Raw genomic sequence first — 17,085 nt, 5'->3', positions numbered from 1 at the left:
GTTAATAAACGAGGACATTTATATCATTCTGCCGCATTTCCCGCGGTACTGGTCTCTTGGGCAACATTTGGCTCTTCTTATTCCTCCTGGTGCTTATGTTTCTCGGCCTCCTTCTTTTCTTCCCCTTCTTCTTCCTCTCCCTCTGTAACAGCGTTAGTTATTAATTGATTTGCGCATTGCGCGTGAAATAAACTTCTAGCCGCAGATTCCATGCAACAGAACTCTTTAAAAGAAGTTTCGTTATATTCATTTGTATTCCGTATATTGTTATCTTCTTAATCGCTTGTCTCACGATTTTTTTTACAACTATCTTCTTTAAAGATTTATCATGCTTGATAATTAACTAGAAGAATAAGAATTCCATGTTAACCCATTGCCATACAATATCAAGTTAGCCTCGTCAGAAAGTCCTTAATCGGAAGTTACAAAAATTGAATGACACTCAGTTATCTTAGGTTCAAATAAAATATTATTTTTCCATTTATTAATTGTTATATTCTGAAGTAAAGGTGGATATGGATGAATTGGGAATTATTCTTTGTTCTTTGGTAAATTATTAATGAAAAAGTTATCCTAGCGAGCGTAATTATAAAAGAAATCACAGAGCAAAGGGTTAATTGAAACCTTTATAGAGCTAAAACGCGACTCGTTTGTGAATGGAAAGTTTTAAATATTTATTTTTTCAAATGTTAAATTAAGACTCTCGTTCACCTTCGGCTTCTTCTCTCAATTTTATCAGATATTTGATTTCAAGCTGCGATTGTGGTTTAACGTTAGTAGGCAATTGCTCCGTCGTGATTTCAACTTCCGACGCTCGCTGCTCATCCATTTCCGTTTCCGTCAACTGTTCTTCCGCGTATTCTGCGTCGGTATTCACTTCCGATTCCACTGCTGGACGGTATTTAGAATCAAGAATGGGTTCTGTGATCACCATTTCCTCTGTTTCTGTGCGGGAATTGATACACGATATTTGATCGTTTAATCGTTTGCTGCCAATTTAAGGGGATCTTTCCGTTACCGTTATACTTTTCCATGTGTTCAGCCTCGTTTTCTTTTTCTTCTTCGTCTTCTTCTCTGTATTCTTCGTCTTCTGCCGATTCCATGGGATCTAGTTGAAATAATGTTACTAGTTATTTAAGAATTTAGTTTGCTTTATAAATTAAATATTATTTTATTGTACATTGAAATATTTACAATTCGTGTGATGTTGATGGTCTGGTAATTAAGAATTTGGTAATTAAATTATTCTTTTATAATTGACAAGTTCAATTAATAATTATAATTATATATATTTTTTATATATATTATAAGTATATTTATATAAATAATTAAAGATTTTAAATCGATTATTATGTGTTATATATTCAATAACTATCAGTGATCATTAATTATCTTATAAATATTATCGTGTATCGTAATTCGAATGAACCTATTCGAATCGTGTTCAAATATTCACCCTCTATCGATACACGCGATACCCTCAAGCGTTCTTTGAAAGCCATCTGAACTTTCGTGCTGGTGATCGTTAACTCCTCCCGAGTACCGTATTCCGCGGGGACATCTTCGCGGGATATTACTTTTTTGAACACTTTCTGATGCAAAGAGTCGAGAACAGCTTCAACGACCATCGACTTCGTTGACTCCAATCGTCTCACATCGTAACTACCTTTTCTTTCGCGATATTGTTTGTAGGCTCTCTGAATCGAAAAGAAATATAAGCGTAACGTCTGGAATACAAATACTCTGTCAAATGTAAATGTAAATACAGTATTCCAGTATATAGACACAGCAAACATTTTAACTATCTCCTTTTATCCTTCATATAATAATTATATCGATGATCCTCGCGTGAAGCTACACTAAGAGCAAAACCAAATAACGAAACGAAATGTGTTAAGTGTAAGTAACCGTGTAATTATATTTAACTAATTATATTAAATTTAAATATATTATAAACAAAATGGAATAATTTAGAATTCAATTTCCTAGCGAAACCTTATTTTCCCTAGATATCGATGAAGATTATATTACTTGAATAATCGTGGCAGCCTCGTTGGCTTTCTCTAACGTCAAACCAGAGTCCTCGTACATCATCTCCATCCAAGCGACCGCTTGAATGGCTTCCGCGGGCTCCAGTATACGTACATCCCTTTTGAGCTGCTCTTCTGTTTCTGCTGTGGATATTCACATTATTGAATCCCGTGATGCCTCTATGATTCACGGAAAATTTCGTACGACGATACAAAATGAAAATCTTACGAGCGTCCATCTTCTGGTTTCTTCTAGTGTAATAGCCGCGATAGGCGAACTACGCGTGACGAATGATCGATTCAATGTTTTCGCAGGTGATATTGCGAAAAAAGGAAAGGAAACAAATAAACGACGTGCGGGGTGCTTACTTTTATATGTGTCGCGGCTTTTGAAACCTCTGCCTGTGTGGCGCCGGCTTTTCTCAGGATATCCAACGTATTTGTCACTGCCTTCTGCCATTGAACTTTCCCCTGAGATTCGTTCAGGGCCATCCTTTCGTAGTGGCCGCGAAAAGCTGCCTGATATTTTTTTTGTAGAATTTATATTTAAAATTTGTGCATTTTCATGATCGTTATTCTGATGTAGTCGTTATAGATCTAATTATTAGTGTGACTGTTATCCTTTTTTATATTTGCAATATCTTTTAACAATTTAATATACAAACTATGGGTTTATTAATTGGTAGCGCTGTATTTGCGATAGAGTAACTGATTATGCGAATACGAAATTTTTTATAAGAAGTCGAAGGTACAAACTAATATCGAAGAAATATAAGAATTAATTGTGTAAAACACAACAGAGAACTTAGAGTTTAAATCACATTTTTATTTAAAGATATATTAACGTAGTTGAAACTTACTTGAATCACTGCAGCAGCCCGTTCAGCATTCTTTCGCGTTGATCCAGTCGCTTCTAGGATACTTCGTATGGAAATCTTTGACTCTTCGTCACAAGTGTAATCTGCGTTCAAGGTTAATACATTTGCTGTGCAATGAGTCTACATAGAGTTAAACAATGATTTTCTATATATGGATTTAAATGTGGAAGGACGAATAAATTTGTAGAAACTTATTGTAAATTTTCAATCAATGACGAACAGTGGATGATGTTAACACTATTTTTACTGAAGCTGTCAAAAGATATCTTCTCAAACTTTAACTTCAAATTAGTTTCCACATGTAATTATTCTTCTTCGATTTAAAAAATCATTTGAAGTTAAAATTTGAAAGGATGTCTTGATACCTTTGGTTAAATAGTATTACTGCATTTTCTCATAATTTCGACCGTTATATGTTTACAAACTCCTTCTGAATTAAAATGGCCTAAAAATAAAGCAATTTTGTGTACTTTCTTTAAGATTCATGTCTAGTTCCCTTACCTCCGCATACGTGTCCCGGTCGCGTGTCAACCGCGTCTAAGTAGAGTCGGAATGCTTTCTGGAAAACGAAGTAACAAAAAGAACATTTCGGAACGAAATTCCCCATGCAAGTATTGATAAGCGTCAGACACGCTATAATAAAATTTACCTGGATTCGCGGTGCTGCGACTGCTATCTGCTCCAAAGTAAAACCGGCCCGGTAAAGTATGGATAGAATTGCTTGGCTTCCGAGTAATATATTGTTTACGACTTTAACCGCGACTGGAACGGGGAAGAACGTTTTTTTGCACAGTTACGTAAAAGTAGTAAGGAAAAGTAACAGGAATCGACACTGACAGAAATTGAATCCATCGATATATTCACCTTTTGTGTTTTCCCTCGTTATTAAAAGTGTATCCACGTATTCAGCAATGAATGCGTACAAATCCGTGGGTTGCGATCTGAGTACCTAATATCCAATGAACAATTAATAACAATGATCTTTGTAAATATTTTTCATCATGTTATACGAAGATTATCTATAATATATATAATATAGATTCTACATCTATAGCTTTCGATTCCACGTAGACATAGGGAAAGTCAAGACATGTTTAATAAATATTATAGCTTCTCCCTAATGTTATTGTTTCAAAATAATAAAAATTCATAACTTAACACTAGATTTACGGACGTTTACTGTACAGTGTGTTCCATCGTTCTTAAAAATATTGATATTTGTTCATTTAGATCTTGTAAATTACAGCTTTAAAAGTAGACAATTAGGGTATATATTTGCGTAATTGCATGAATCAAAACCGACCCAACATTTACCGAATAATGTTTATAAAATTCAATATGTGTCAAATTGACTCGTTCCGTAAATCTAGTGTTAATAATCAGCAATACTTCTGAATGAGTATATATTTCAGCAGGACAAGCATGAAAATAAGAAATCTCGTGAATGTTAAGTGTTTATAAAGAAATGAAAATGCCAATAAAGAAAGGGCATTACAAACCTGCGTTTAGTATCACTAAAATATTAATAACTGATTCTGAAATGCAATTTAATATATTGCATAACTCGTATCAATCATCAGAAACGTTTAATTTAAGGATCGAGTTTGATTTATGTTCCATAGAAACGTGGCGTGTGCTTACCTCCCGTGAAATGTCAGTGCACAGTTCCCGTAATCCCTCTGGCACCTTGTACACGTGCTTGGCGCAGTGCTTCTGAAGCATCACGTCCATTTTTCAAAATTTACAGGACGACGCTGGGCAAGAAATAACGAAGCTTACGTCGGCGAATGAAAAAGCTCTTCGCGAATCGAGACGCCGGTTGTCAAACGGCGCAAAATAAAATTTTCTTTTGTTCCGCGAATCATGTAGACTCGCCGTTCAATTCGCGTTTTAACGATAAAACTACCGAGCAGTCAAATTGACTTTTTCCAATTTTTCTATAAGAACTTAAGGTGTAGCTACTGAAACTTTAATTGACTTAAAATTCGATTAGCATATTGTTTTTGGGTAGAAGACTTGACGTTAGGTTAGATTTATTATGCGGACGTGATTTTTGCTATGTTTGACAAATTTTAAGAGTACAGTTCTATATCTTTTTAGTGACCGTCATTATTCATTCCCGGAAAACCTTAAAACTGAAAGTGGCAAATAGAGAGTTTAAAGGTCTTGCCTTACGTCGAAGTTAATAACAACTCGAGTGGTCTTAACATACATTGTTAAACCAATTTCTTTAGTGATTTATCAGAAAAGCATTCGCCATCCTGTTAGTAATTGGGAAAAAAGAGTTCAGGAAGCTGAGAGAAAAAGTTGGAAGGCTATTGAAAATTATGAAATTGCGAGCGATCTCGCGCTTGTTTCATCTTTTCTAGGCGACAACAAATTGAACGTGGGTAACTATCAATCATCCGAGTTTTATGATGGTTACTATTAAGCAGTTAATTTCTAGCGATTCGTACGGTTGTTCTCTGCCGACAAAATCAAGTTCACTGACACGCCACCGAGCGAACGCTGCCGCTGTGAACGATCGTGTCCATGATTGCTGCCATTAACGCAAACGTTTGCATAATACACAGACAATACGAATTCGCGTGAACGATTATATTTCAGCTTATCTTGCACCGGGTCATGGGTAACTTGTTCCACGTTACCTACGTGTAATCTTGTTCAATATTTAATCTTATACTGAAACCAGGGATATTAAGAATGTTTACGTAATATAAATATAGAATAAATGTCTATTTATGACAAATAAAATATGTAAAGGTCAGTTAAAACATTTTAATTTAAACAATGAATATTCTGAGATTACACTTTTCATGTTTAAACAATTCAGATGACATCCTTCTTATCTTTTTTTGATCCATTATCTATTTCCTAAATATGCTCATTTAAAGTGCAATCTTGTTCTTGTTCAGTATTCAATCTTATACTGAAACGCTACAGCTATTAAGAACGTTTATATAATATAAATATAATATAAATATCTATTTACAATAAATAAAATGTACAAATATCAATTAAAAGATTTCAATTCAAATAACTGAATATTCTGAAATTAAACTGTTTCTGCTTAAATAATTCAATTCTTTTTTATTTCTTCTTAACTCTTCGTTTATTTCCTAAACATCCATCTAAAGTCTACTAGTTCTCATAATTCTCTTTTACCTTCCCTTCTCCACAATTTCCATTTTCTCATCATATTTGCAGCAATCAAACCACAAAGTTTGTTCCACTATTACTTTCTATTTCTATTTACATATTGGTAGTATCTATCCCGTGTGTCAACATTATCCCACAACTCTGCCAAAGCAAATCCTAGACCATTGACGTTATATTCCTCCAAATATCTATCGCTCAACACTCCTAAGGGTCGATTGCGAGACCAGGTCTCTCCGTTATCTGTCAAAAGCGTTTTCCTCGCGAATTAGTTCTGGTGGATTGGTATCCCTCGGTTATCGAGTGGCGTTCCAAGAGCTGTTTGACGGGAACACCGAGCTATCGGCTGACAGTCAGCCGATTGCGCCTCTCCAATCAGTTATTGTTTGACTATTAACGGCCGGGCTATTATTATGCTGCCGTGTCCTTCTGGCTCGGTTATAAATGCACGCGTTGCACTTTCGGTGGCAGCCTCGCTCTGCCGGCATTAGCGGCGTCGCGTGAGTAGCCTTCATTATGCCCGATTTCCATGGTTCTCATGCCGCGGAACGAAGGAAAAAAGAAGGGGCAGAGGGGACGCGTGTACAAGAGGTCACGAGCACCGAGGATGCGACTTCCGAGTTCGCGACGTGTTCGGTGTTCGAAGGAAGTTTCGCTCGTTAGCGGGACTTAATGGAAGTTTGAACGTTTTAGGATCGGGAGGAGACGGGATTTTTTTTCGAAAATGTGAAATTGACTTCGTCAAGTGACGGTCGTGTGATCCTCAGCAGCGGCGGGCCGTGAATAATTCGTGGAACCACACTGTTCGCGTAATTGAACTTTTTAATTGACGCGTAGCGAGAGTTTTGGAATTGCCGAGAGATTAATAAAGGGTGTTTCGTGTTAGTCGAAATTTATTTTTGGGTGGCTTTAATATTGTACGTGACAATGGAAGGAGATGCTATGATTTTCATTTCTTGTGAAATGAACCTATATTCGAATAAATATAATTATATTTCTTTTGTAATATATTAAATAATTGACTAAATAATGGTACATCGCATGGCACGTTTATCAAATGATCAATAAAGAAATGAGTGAATGAGCAGAAATCGAGTTGAACGTGAAACAGAGAATAATAGATTCGAGATACCAATGTTGAGCGTAGTTTTATTAATGATATATCCTTGTGTTTAGAGTTTAAATATTAATATGAAAGTTCGCTATATGAATAACCAAGATTCGTATCTTGTGCCGTAAAGATAAACATTGATTAAAAGCTAATTAAACTCGGGACAATTCTTATTCCCCTAGTACGTATTAATTCGAAACGCCTGACTTATTTAGATGTGTGCTACTTGACTCAATTTCCAAGTTGTAATGAGTTCCGCGGTGCGATAAATTACATCGATAAATTGCATTGCTATCAGTGTTTTCATTTCACTATTTACGGTCATCGCGCGATACATCGGTCGCGATATTAATGCACAGAGTGCGGCATAGATATTTATTAATGATAATGCGTTTAGCGCTTATTTGTCGTACCGACGCACAACGGTGGTCTTGGGTATCGTTAGGGACGATAAACAAGGTTAATAAAATATGGAATTCGCTACTATTTAGTATGATTAGGCAATATCTATCTACTAAATCCTTTTATGTTCATTTCAAGTGCTAAATCTATCTAATTCTCTCTGTTATTAGCAGACGATGGTCGTCATTTCAAAATACGTTTATTAGCCTCGTTTCTGCCTAAAAACAATTAACTCTGTCATTTAACAATTAATATTAAACCCACAAGTTCTCGCTGCTACTGACATTTATTTGTTATTCAAACAATCTTTGTCAGCCGAATGAGAAGTTATTAATAATTCAATTCATCAATTATAGTAATTCCGACATTGTTTCAATTTCAGTCACGTGCTCATCAAAACTAAATGTTTTCTATTTTCTACTGCCTCTCCGAGTTATCACGGTTCGTTCAATTGAAAATTACCCTCTTTGCCCGGTTATTAACGTCGCCGGAGTCGCGACGTGTACCATCGTAACGAATACACCTTTCGGAACGGACTCGCGTGACAGAGCTAGCCGTACCGTGTAACGACGAAATAACACTCCATGGACGATATCAACAAATTAATTCGCTGACTGCAATTTTTTTCTGCCTCGTTAACCTCTGGTAAAATCGATGGCCACGCGAAAAAGGAAAAAATTCACCATTGGCGTCGAACAACTGGTCTTCTGGCTGTAACCTTAACTCTTTGCAGGCGGAAGACTGTAATCACTAGTTTGCGGATTTTTACGTTTTCATAGAAAATTTGGAAGTAGAACATTTCAGAGAATGCATGCGACACAATACGATATACGATTTGTTGCTTACGTATGTCTTTTCGAGTGATATGCTGCACAACTGTTTATCGTGAAACATTATAAATTAACCACAGATAACCTTGTCATTAAGTTGCGAATTAATTTGTAAGGAGGTATTTATTTTATTAACAGGTTGTGCGAGTAGATTTTGTACATATGTATGTTCGATCACTTCAGTTCGTTTGTGATTTGTAATTTGGATTGCCTGTGTTAATGACTGACGCATTCAGGGCTGGAGATGGACACGGGAACAATAAGGGCTTATCCACATGAGCATACGATGTCAAATATGTATATTTCTCTTTTTTTTTTAATTGTGTATGTGGTGTGTAAAGTGGAATTTATTGTGCGTATGTGGTGCATGTGTGTATTTAGTTTACATGTTTAACGCATGTTTATTGTATGTGGAGTTATTCAAATGCTTGCAGCACGTTTTACATTCCAAGTTCAATACAATGGCGGAAAAAGTTCAACCACACATTACAATGCAAAGAATGAAATATTTTTAAAAAGTACCACTTCTAATCAATTTCCTCAAAGTCACAAACTGTTCATCATGCATTTCACATACTTCTACATTATTATACATTTTATCATTAACATAAAAAAATTCAGTGCTGTATTTCAGTTCTATCGAAAGTTGCATTCGGTTTAGTTGTGTGTAATTATTCAGGAAAAAAATTTGCCACATATTCTAAGGGAAAAAACGAAATGTTTTTAAGACATATGAAATTGAATCAATTTCCTCAAGGTCAAAAATGATTCATCGTCCATTTTGCGTACTTTTATATTACTGTATAATACTTCAGAATTAACATAAAAAATGTATCGCTATATTTGAATTATATCGAAAGATATTTGATTTTGAAACAAAAACGACCGCATTGTGCACGCTACGTTAACGCCAGCGCCATTGCTGTGATATCGCAACGGGATCGCGTCGCTCGTGTGCATAGGCCCTTAAACGCGCAATGATTAAATACGATACGATATCTGTTGCGCAGCTGAATTTTGTGTAACGTTTATAGAGCAATCGAGCAAGTTACGCGATACTCAGATATGAAATATTCCATCGGTACGGGCTGCCCTAATGAATTTCAGTTAACTAAAAGTGTCAAACGTGCTCGTATGACGCTACCAATGGAAACTCGATCCACCGAATTCGATCCATTCCGGAAAGTGACTGCGAAAACAAGCATGCATACGACGGTCTTTACACCCGACCGATTCACAATACATCGTTTCGGATTTTCATGATTTTTGATTTTATCATTTTCAATTTAATACATTGAATTATGATAATACATATTATAATATAAATAACAATACAAATTGACAATATAATTCATATTATAATATGTATTATCATAATATTATTATAATTAATATTATAGTGAATATTATAATTCATATTATAACATGTATTATCATAATATTGTTATACCTGGTTAAATTTGTCGCTTTACTCATTTTCGTATTATTAGAGAGAAAATTAAAAATCATGTCCTTAACTCTCGTCATGTATCAGATGAACAAATTCACCATATGTTTCAATTTTAATATTACCAAAAGAAAATACAGTAAAACTATTTCCTTTTCCATTTATCCTGTTTACCTCTATCCAGTAAAATTGTTAGCAGGTAATAACGCGGACTTCTTGTACATTTGCGAAAGATTTTCTAGATACATCGAACGGATCGACGTGTTTGCCGAATCGGGAGAATGCAAATATGTACGAAAATTTTACTTTCAAATTCATCATTACTCGACGTACACAAAATCGAACCGTCAAAAGAAATCTTTCGAAAGCGGAGAGGATAGAAAAAAAGTATTTTCCAATAGTGTCAATATTTGAAGCTTTCCCCGCGGGGGAAGCAACACGAAAAAAAATCAAAGTTTGAAAATCAAAGTCGTATTTAAAACGGATTCTGGTCGGAAACCATTTTACTTCCGGCCCGGCGGGCTGATGCGGATGAAATGCGGCAATCAAGAAACATCCTGCATACACCGTCTCCAAACACGTAATCAACGTTTGTTGTCATTCGAAAAACAGGAAAAACGAATCCCGTTGTGGAAACAACGAATGTTTGCCTGGCTCTGTGAGGTGCGACAACAAATTCGATTGCCGTGATTCGAGCGACGGGCATGGCTACGTCACGCGAGATAATTCCCTGCAAAGATGCACTTAAGGAAGAAGAAAACGAAACGCGGGAAAATGGAAGAACCCGAACGAAATCACGTAATTAATGAAAACACCGCGAAAATTCGTCGAAAACATCTCACGTTGAGGAATTCAAAGGACACGAAGATAGCGAGTAGCTAAACTAGCATTTTCTAAGTGCAATTAATTTAGTTTGCCCCTTATGTGAACCGGTTTAATCGTGACACTGTTAATTATTCGCGCTGGACATTGCAGAAAACCGGGAAACGAAACCGGCTGCGTCCTTCCTAGACAACCTGAAGCTGAAAATTACGAACTAGCCGGTTGCGGCGAACCTTGCTTCAAGAAACCAAGAGATAAAGTTCCCTGCAACAGTATTCTGACCTACACCTGTCGAGACAATTACATTTTAAACGGAAGTACCGTTTCCGTTTGCGTCTACAGAGAATGTTGTAAGCGATCATTCTTGCCTGGGTAAATTGACTCGCGTACCTTTGTAGAACTTACAAAAGTTGTTACATGTTACTTCTTAATCACTTTGACAATTGAAGAGGGTGTTGTGTAAATATTATCAATTTCGTTGCAGCTGCTGCGTGCTACGTTAAACGAAAATTGCATGAAGAAAGGAAATATACTTTACGAATAGGTATGAATTTTCTTGAAAGTTAGATGATTTTGACAGGTCAACATTGATTTGCACTTTTTGGGCAGTATTTATCAAAATTTTAATGTTTGCAGTTTAATTCGTGTTTTTATTGTTTGTTTCTTTAATACAAATTTTAAACATTTAGATAAATGTATTACGAGCCAAGTATATACGTTTTGACAGATGATAATGATTATGTCTTCGTTGAACGTGTTATCCTGTCAGGGACGTGTTCTGCAGTGAGTAATACCACTGTGAATACTTTATGCATTTACCAAGGTGACGAAGTGTCTTGCACGGAACAAATTAAACCACGAACGGTGCTGACTTTGTCTTGTAAAACGTCCAATAAATTATTTGTGAAGTCGAACTATGCGACATTTTTTATTGCCTTTCATATACTGATAAACTAGTCCGCATTGCTCTATAAAATTTTAATACTTTTCAATTAATTATCTGTTTCGCACAGATGGAATACATGACATAATTAATACTATATCGTTCTTTAGTAAATGAAGAATCTATGTATTATAAATAACATTTATAAATGATATAAAATTTTTGAATAAAATATTTATTTTAAAAAATGTTAGAGAATATTAATCTTTATAAGTTTCTTATGTTTCATTAATGCTTTATATTTATTATAGTTATCTTACACTGTGTAATCGGATTGATTTATCTTAATTAGTTTCTTGATAATAAATGCTATTAACACTGAACGTACCACTACGGGTCAAGTGACCGGTTTTAAAAGGTTGAATATTCTGCATTTTCTATCACCCATTTAACTTTACATCAATTTTTATAGTGTTCGATTAATCAGTTTTTCAATTCTTGTCTTTTCTTTTGTTTTTGTTTTCACTAAGAGCAATGTATTACTTAATTTGTTTACATTTATTTTATAACCGTTTATTTGAACGGTTACGGTAAGAATAGGTGTATTTATAAAGTGCTGATACGCTTAGTGTTTATTTATTAAAATTCCATCGATGTATTCAAATTTCCTGTTTAACGGTTTCTAATTTAACTTGTTATTCCGTATTAGAGTGTGAACCATCAATTTCGCAGAGATACGGGCTGGTTGTAAACAACTTCGAGGGCAAGCATGTTGTATTTCCGTGGCATGTCGGTATTTACGACAAGAAACTAAAAAGCAGTTACGAGAAAATTTGAAGTGGCACTTTCATAAGCAACAATCTCGCCGTATCAGATAATCACCAGCAAGAAAATCAATTTTTCAACCAGTGTCACGCAATCTTGTTTACGTTCTTTTATTTCACGAGCCCTACGGCTTCACGGTTTCGTTTTTAACAACAGCAACCATTGCAAGAATGTTGATAATGGCAAAAGAACGGGAAAATAATTAAAAATAACTAGTGTAACTATCATTCTTATTAACTTCGTTGTTTTGGAAATTAAGCTGTTTCCTGGGTTATTGTTATTCTGCTTTCTATTTTTAGAAACAAACAAATCAATTATTTCAGTTAAATACTATTTACAGTATCACTGTCCTTTATTGGAAACATTGCAGAGGTTTATTACACTTTCATTAAATTTCATTAATTTTTTAAATTGGATTTATTCAGAAGTAGTTTGTACGTTACACTTCAAAATGCTGAAAACACATGCGAAGTTGCAACTGAGAAACATTTATGTTTTTTCCTACAAAAAATGCTAAAGAATCTATATTTTTCACTGAAAAAAACGAGATTTCCTTCTTAATAAATCTACACCAATTTTGAAACCACAATTTCTTACTAAATAATCAAAATAACTTCGTTACTCTTCATTGTCGTTTGATTTTAATATAGAATCATCCCTAAAAATATCTTCCTAGTGTATTCAAATATTTTATATATATATATATATAATTTTTATAGTGTTCGATTAATCAGTTTTTCAATTCTTGTCTTTTCTTTTGTTTTTGTTTTCACTAAGAGCAATGTATTACTTAATTTGTTTACATTTATTTTATAACCGTTTATTTGAACGGTTACGGTAAGAATAGGTGTATTTATAAAGTGTTGATACGCTTAGTGTTTATTTATTAAAATTCCATCGATGTATTCAAATTTCTTAAATGATCAGTTATCAGTTAAAATATATATATATATATATATATATATATATATATATATATATATATATATATGTATGTACATGGAAACTAAATAAATTTAATATATGAAACCAAGTAATAATAAATAATACATGAAAACTGAAAGTCCTGTTAGCTAAAATATTCTCTCATTTGTGATCACTGTTTCTACGGCGTTTATTTTCAATGAATTCCACCGCAAATCGAAAATACGCGGCGACAGCGACTAAGCACTATCGTGATTGGAACGAATGTGGTTGCAACTTCGTCGCCGCGGAGGTGTGAGGTCGAATTTCGGGTAAGACATTGCGCTGATCAAATTGGCCAACCCTTTCCAGTGAACATCGTCGGCGCGCGACCGATTCGCGCGGACTGCGACGACGTCTACAGAGGTATTACGTCTAGGCGTAATTAGGTCAAAGCGGAAAGCTGAGGGCTGAGATGGCGTACATTAATTAAAACCATCAACCATACACGCTGATGTACTTTGATTAATTTCACCTGTAAGCTCGCGTTCGTTACCACGTTCTTTCCTGGCGGACTTCCGGTCTTTTTAGTTCGTTTTCCCGGCGCGACCGGCTTCAGCTGGCTAATTAAGTCATACCGCATTATATTTCTGTAATTAATTCATACCTGTTCCGGCCGCGATGTTGTTCTATTGCAGCAATTAATTTCTTCTCGCGATATTTCACTTTTGTCCGCATTTCACCGCAAAAATGTAGCCAACCGCAAAAATGTGCACTAATGGATCTGTTTGTTGCCAGCTAATCTACTTGCCTCTTATAATATTCATGAACATTAGATTTGCAAAAAAGTTTCATTTACACTTAACAGATATTCATGGAATTTTATCATCATATCATAAGTGACTGGCTTTATATTAACATAAATGTTAGATGTAAACATTAGATTGACGATTTCTTCATTTGAGGGTATAAAGAATTGCACGTACCTGTCTATTTTTCTGAGAGATAATTTAATCAAATCTATTAAATTACTTAATATAAATGAATAAAAACATATCGTTTAATTAATTTTGTAATCATTATAAGAAAAATCGAGAAGTCAATTCAGGTAAAATAATTGAACTTAGAAAATGATAAAATATTTAAAGGATTTCCTTTGAAGTCTTTGGCAAACACAGTGTTAATAGTAATGGAGATATAAATGTTTGTTATATTGCAATTATCGAGTAAAATGAAGGACAGTAATGAATACTTTTTTAAATTATGTACCACTAAAGTGTCTCGCAGCTTGGCGTCTGTGAAAGCGACAGTGGCTGTGAATTGTGTTTCGGAATGCAGGAAACGCGGCATTCACGCGGAACCGTCAGTGTTAGTCCAGTTAAGGACGATAAATGTGATTACCACTCGTACACCGTGTTCACCTCTAGTGGTTACTTCCGAGATTGGATTCGTACCGCTTACGTCAACGCGTAAATAACTTGTATACTGTGGCTCTTTTTACAAATTCACGCCACGTCTATGAACGGCCGAGAACAATGGCGGCTATTCTCGACGAAACTAGATACTAATTAAATATCCTCTAAAAATTACTATCAACGTTCTTTGTAAATTTATACAAATGTTCCATTTTAATCAATAAGTGTAATTATTTCCGGAAATGTTTGGTTTTTTTACATTTTTTTTTGCTTTGAGAAGGCAGTAATTTGGTACACATAGTTTTTTTGCTAGATGAACGAGTATAAGAGATATGAAGGTCACTACTATTTTTTTAAGTATAATCATGGAATTTGTTTGCGTCAATCGATGCAACAGATAATTCTCTATAAGAAAGTGTTAGCCTATCTACGTCGAAAACACATCAAAACAGACAAAATTGCATTTGAGATATTCCTTAAATAACGAATACATCCGGAAATAATTACATTTCTAGATTAAAATGGGATACCTTGTTTATTCTATAAATTTTAAAAATTCTAAACTTTGTTTTAGTATTTAGGTAGTAACGTATTTGTCTTTATTTGTAGAGATATTGCATGATGTTGTAATATTGACAAAAGCGAATTGTAGGAACAGGAGGAATCGATAAGATAAACGTAGCGACGCGACTAAAGCAATAATCTTTAATTATCTGATTATGTAATCACGCATGTTGAACATTCTACAGGAAACAAATATTCACATAGAACCACATACAGATCATGCATCGTGTTACCTGAATTCCGTATTTGTTTTCAGTGTGGTGCGTACTATTATGGCTAACGATTATTTGTACAATCGCAAACGATCCTACCATAGTGAGACTAAGTATCTCGATATTGCTAAAATTTAACAGTTAACACTTCCCATTTACAGGAAGCATTGTAAACACACTGACAACTGTGCTACAAAACAAGAAGAAGAATTGATAATTATAAATTAATTGTAATAAAGACATTTTATTAAGTGTTTCGCAGGGCTACCACAGAAGGATAAAGAGAATTATCGAACAACAGACTGCAAAGTCGATAGTTCCAATCTTCATAGTATTCAAATTTTTTGACAACATTTAATTTATAACGAAAATGTGTAATGATACTTTAACAATTATGTTTTCGTTATCATGAGTTTGCTTGTGCTGTTCATAAACAAATCGTCAATATGCAAATAGAGATGAAAATATTTTTTGGTCTGATGGTAGTTTGGTCAGCTTACGACATTCTTGATTTTGTCGCCTTCACGAGATCGAAGCTCGCTTTCTTCGTCATTGAAAACAAGTATGTTTAGCATAGGATGATTCTGTGAACTAATATTTTTCGAAACACGAAGACAATTGGATCGATTAGAATCTTTAATTTACATTCATAGGTTATTAACCAAAGAATTGCTCGTTATAGGTTTGGCTGTTTAGTGACCATGACTTGCGATGCTGTTAAAAACGCGCTAGAAAACGCATTAGACGTACTTCAGCAACTACAATGATTCTATCTAGTTTCACACGTGAATTTCTTCTATTGAAGAAAAAGTTGCTATGCATACTTTTATACTGTGACTTTTAAAATGTTAACTATTATTTAATCACTTAGTAGCTCTATGGTAACAATAAATTTATAACAGTTAATCGACCCCTATTTGTATATTGAAGACGACGAGTAATGTGGTATTCAAAAAAGCCTCTTAATAGCTTTAATACGCATAAAAGCATACAACAGCAGTTCAAGTAATCCAATTCTTTAACTAGTTAATTGTGGAACTTAGTTTCAATAAATTTACTGTATAAAGTCTTAGAGTACTCAAAATGTGAAGTTAATCCAATAAAATCAACCTATAACGAGTATACACGTCGAACTCAGAAACACACCTAGCGCGTACATTAAAATAGAAAACCAAATCAAAATGAACAAGAATTACACGTTTATTTGAAAAAATAAACAATTAATTCTTAAAACAATGATTATCATTTCAGATCTTAAGTTGACGAGTATACTCGCCAAAGAAAGTTAACCGGTTAAAACAAATCTCTAAGATTACTACAAGAAGATACATTCAGACCAGAATATCTCGAACAAATTTAGACTCTAATTAAACCAAGATCTCTCCATTCCACGAATCCTGCAACCCACCCATTCAAAACGTAACCACTTTCCAAATTAATTTCCTCTGCTCGGACATCAGCGCAAAAACGTCCCCCCGGAATTCCCGAGAAAAGACCGAAAGACCAGAAAAAAAAACAAACTGTCATACCGTCCGACGAAGTGCACAGTTTCTTCAATTACCGCGGTTGATCCGCGTCCATGAATGAACCGCGAACAAGTTGTTTTA

At 34.6% G+C, this 17,085-nt stretch overlaps 3 protein-coding genes across 3 annotated transcripts; 1 reads left to right on the top strand and 2 right to left on the bottom strand.

Annotated features, from left to right (window-relative positions):
- Positions 1 to 77: 77 nt before the first annotated feature.
- LOC143175005 (uncharacterized) lies at positions 78 to 1,059 on the bottom strand. The gene is made up of 2 exons (XM_076371546.1): positions 712 to 1,059; positions 78 to 142 (listed from the first exon to the last, which is right to left on the bottom strand). The coding sequence occupies exons 1-2, from the start codon at positions 932 to 934 to the stop codon at positions 78 to 80; spliced, it is 288 nt and encodes a 95-aa protein (XP_076227661.1). The 5' UTR covers positions 935 to 1,059.
- On the bottom strand, positions 998 to 4,639 carry LOC143175004 (uncharacterized). The gene is made up of 10 exons (XM_076371545.1): positions 4,550 to 4,639; positions 3,773 to 3,857; positions 3,558 to 3,670; positions 3,410 to 3,467; positions 2,891 to 3,015; positions 2,400 to 2,549; positions 2,189 to 2,308; positions 2,032 to 2,157; positions 1,479 to 1,697; positions 998 to 1,108 (listed from the first exon to the last, which is right to left on the bottom strand). The coding sequence occupies exons 1-10, from the start codon at positions 4,637 to 4,639 to the stop codon at positions 998 to 1,000; spliced, it is 1,197 nt and encodes a 398-aa protein (XP_076227660.1).
- A 5,751-nt stretch (positions 4,640 to 10,390) lies between these two features.
- Positions 10,391 to 14,760, top strand: LOC143175003 (modular serine protease-like). The gene is given in 6 exon segments (XM_076371544.1): positions 10,391 to 10,395; positions 10,467 to 10,571; positions 10,830 to 11,026; positions 11,404 to 11,579; positions 12,292 to 12,426; positions 14,575 to 14,760. Coding segments are annotated over 6 exon segments (804 nt in total).
- The last annotated feature ends 2,325 nt before the right edge of the window (positions 14,761 to 17,085 follow it).

The sequence above is a fragment of the Nomia melanderi genome, chromosome 10, assembly GCF_051020985.1.
Source record: "Nomia melanderi isolate GNS246 chromosome 10, iyNomMela1, whole genome shotgun sequence".
In the NCBI taxonomy this organism is placed as follows: domain Eukaryota; kingdom Metazoa; phylum Arthropoda; class Insecta; order Hymenoptera; family Halictidae; genus Nomia; species Nomia melanderi.
Note: the sequence above shows the minus strand (reverse complement) of the source record. Positions and strands in the feature narration are given on the sequence as shown.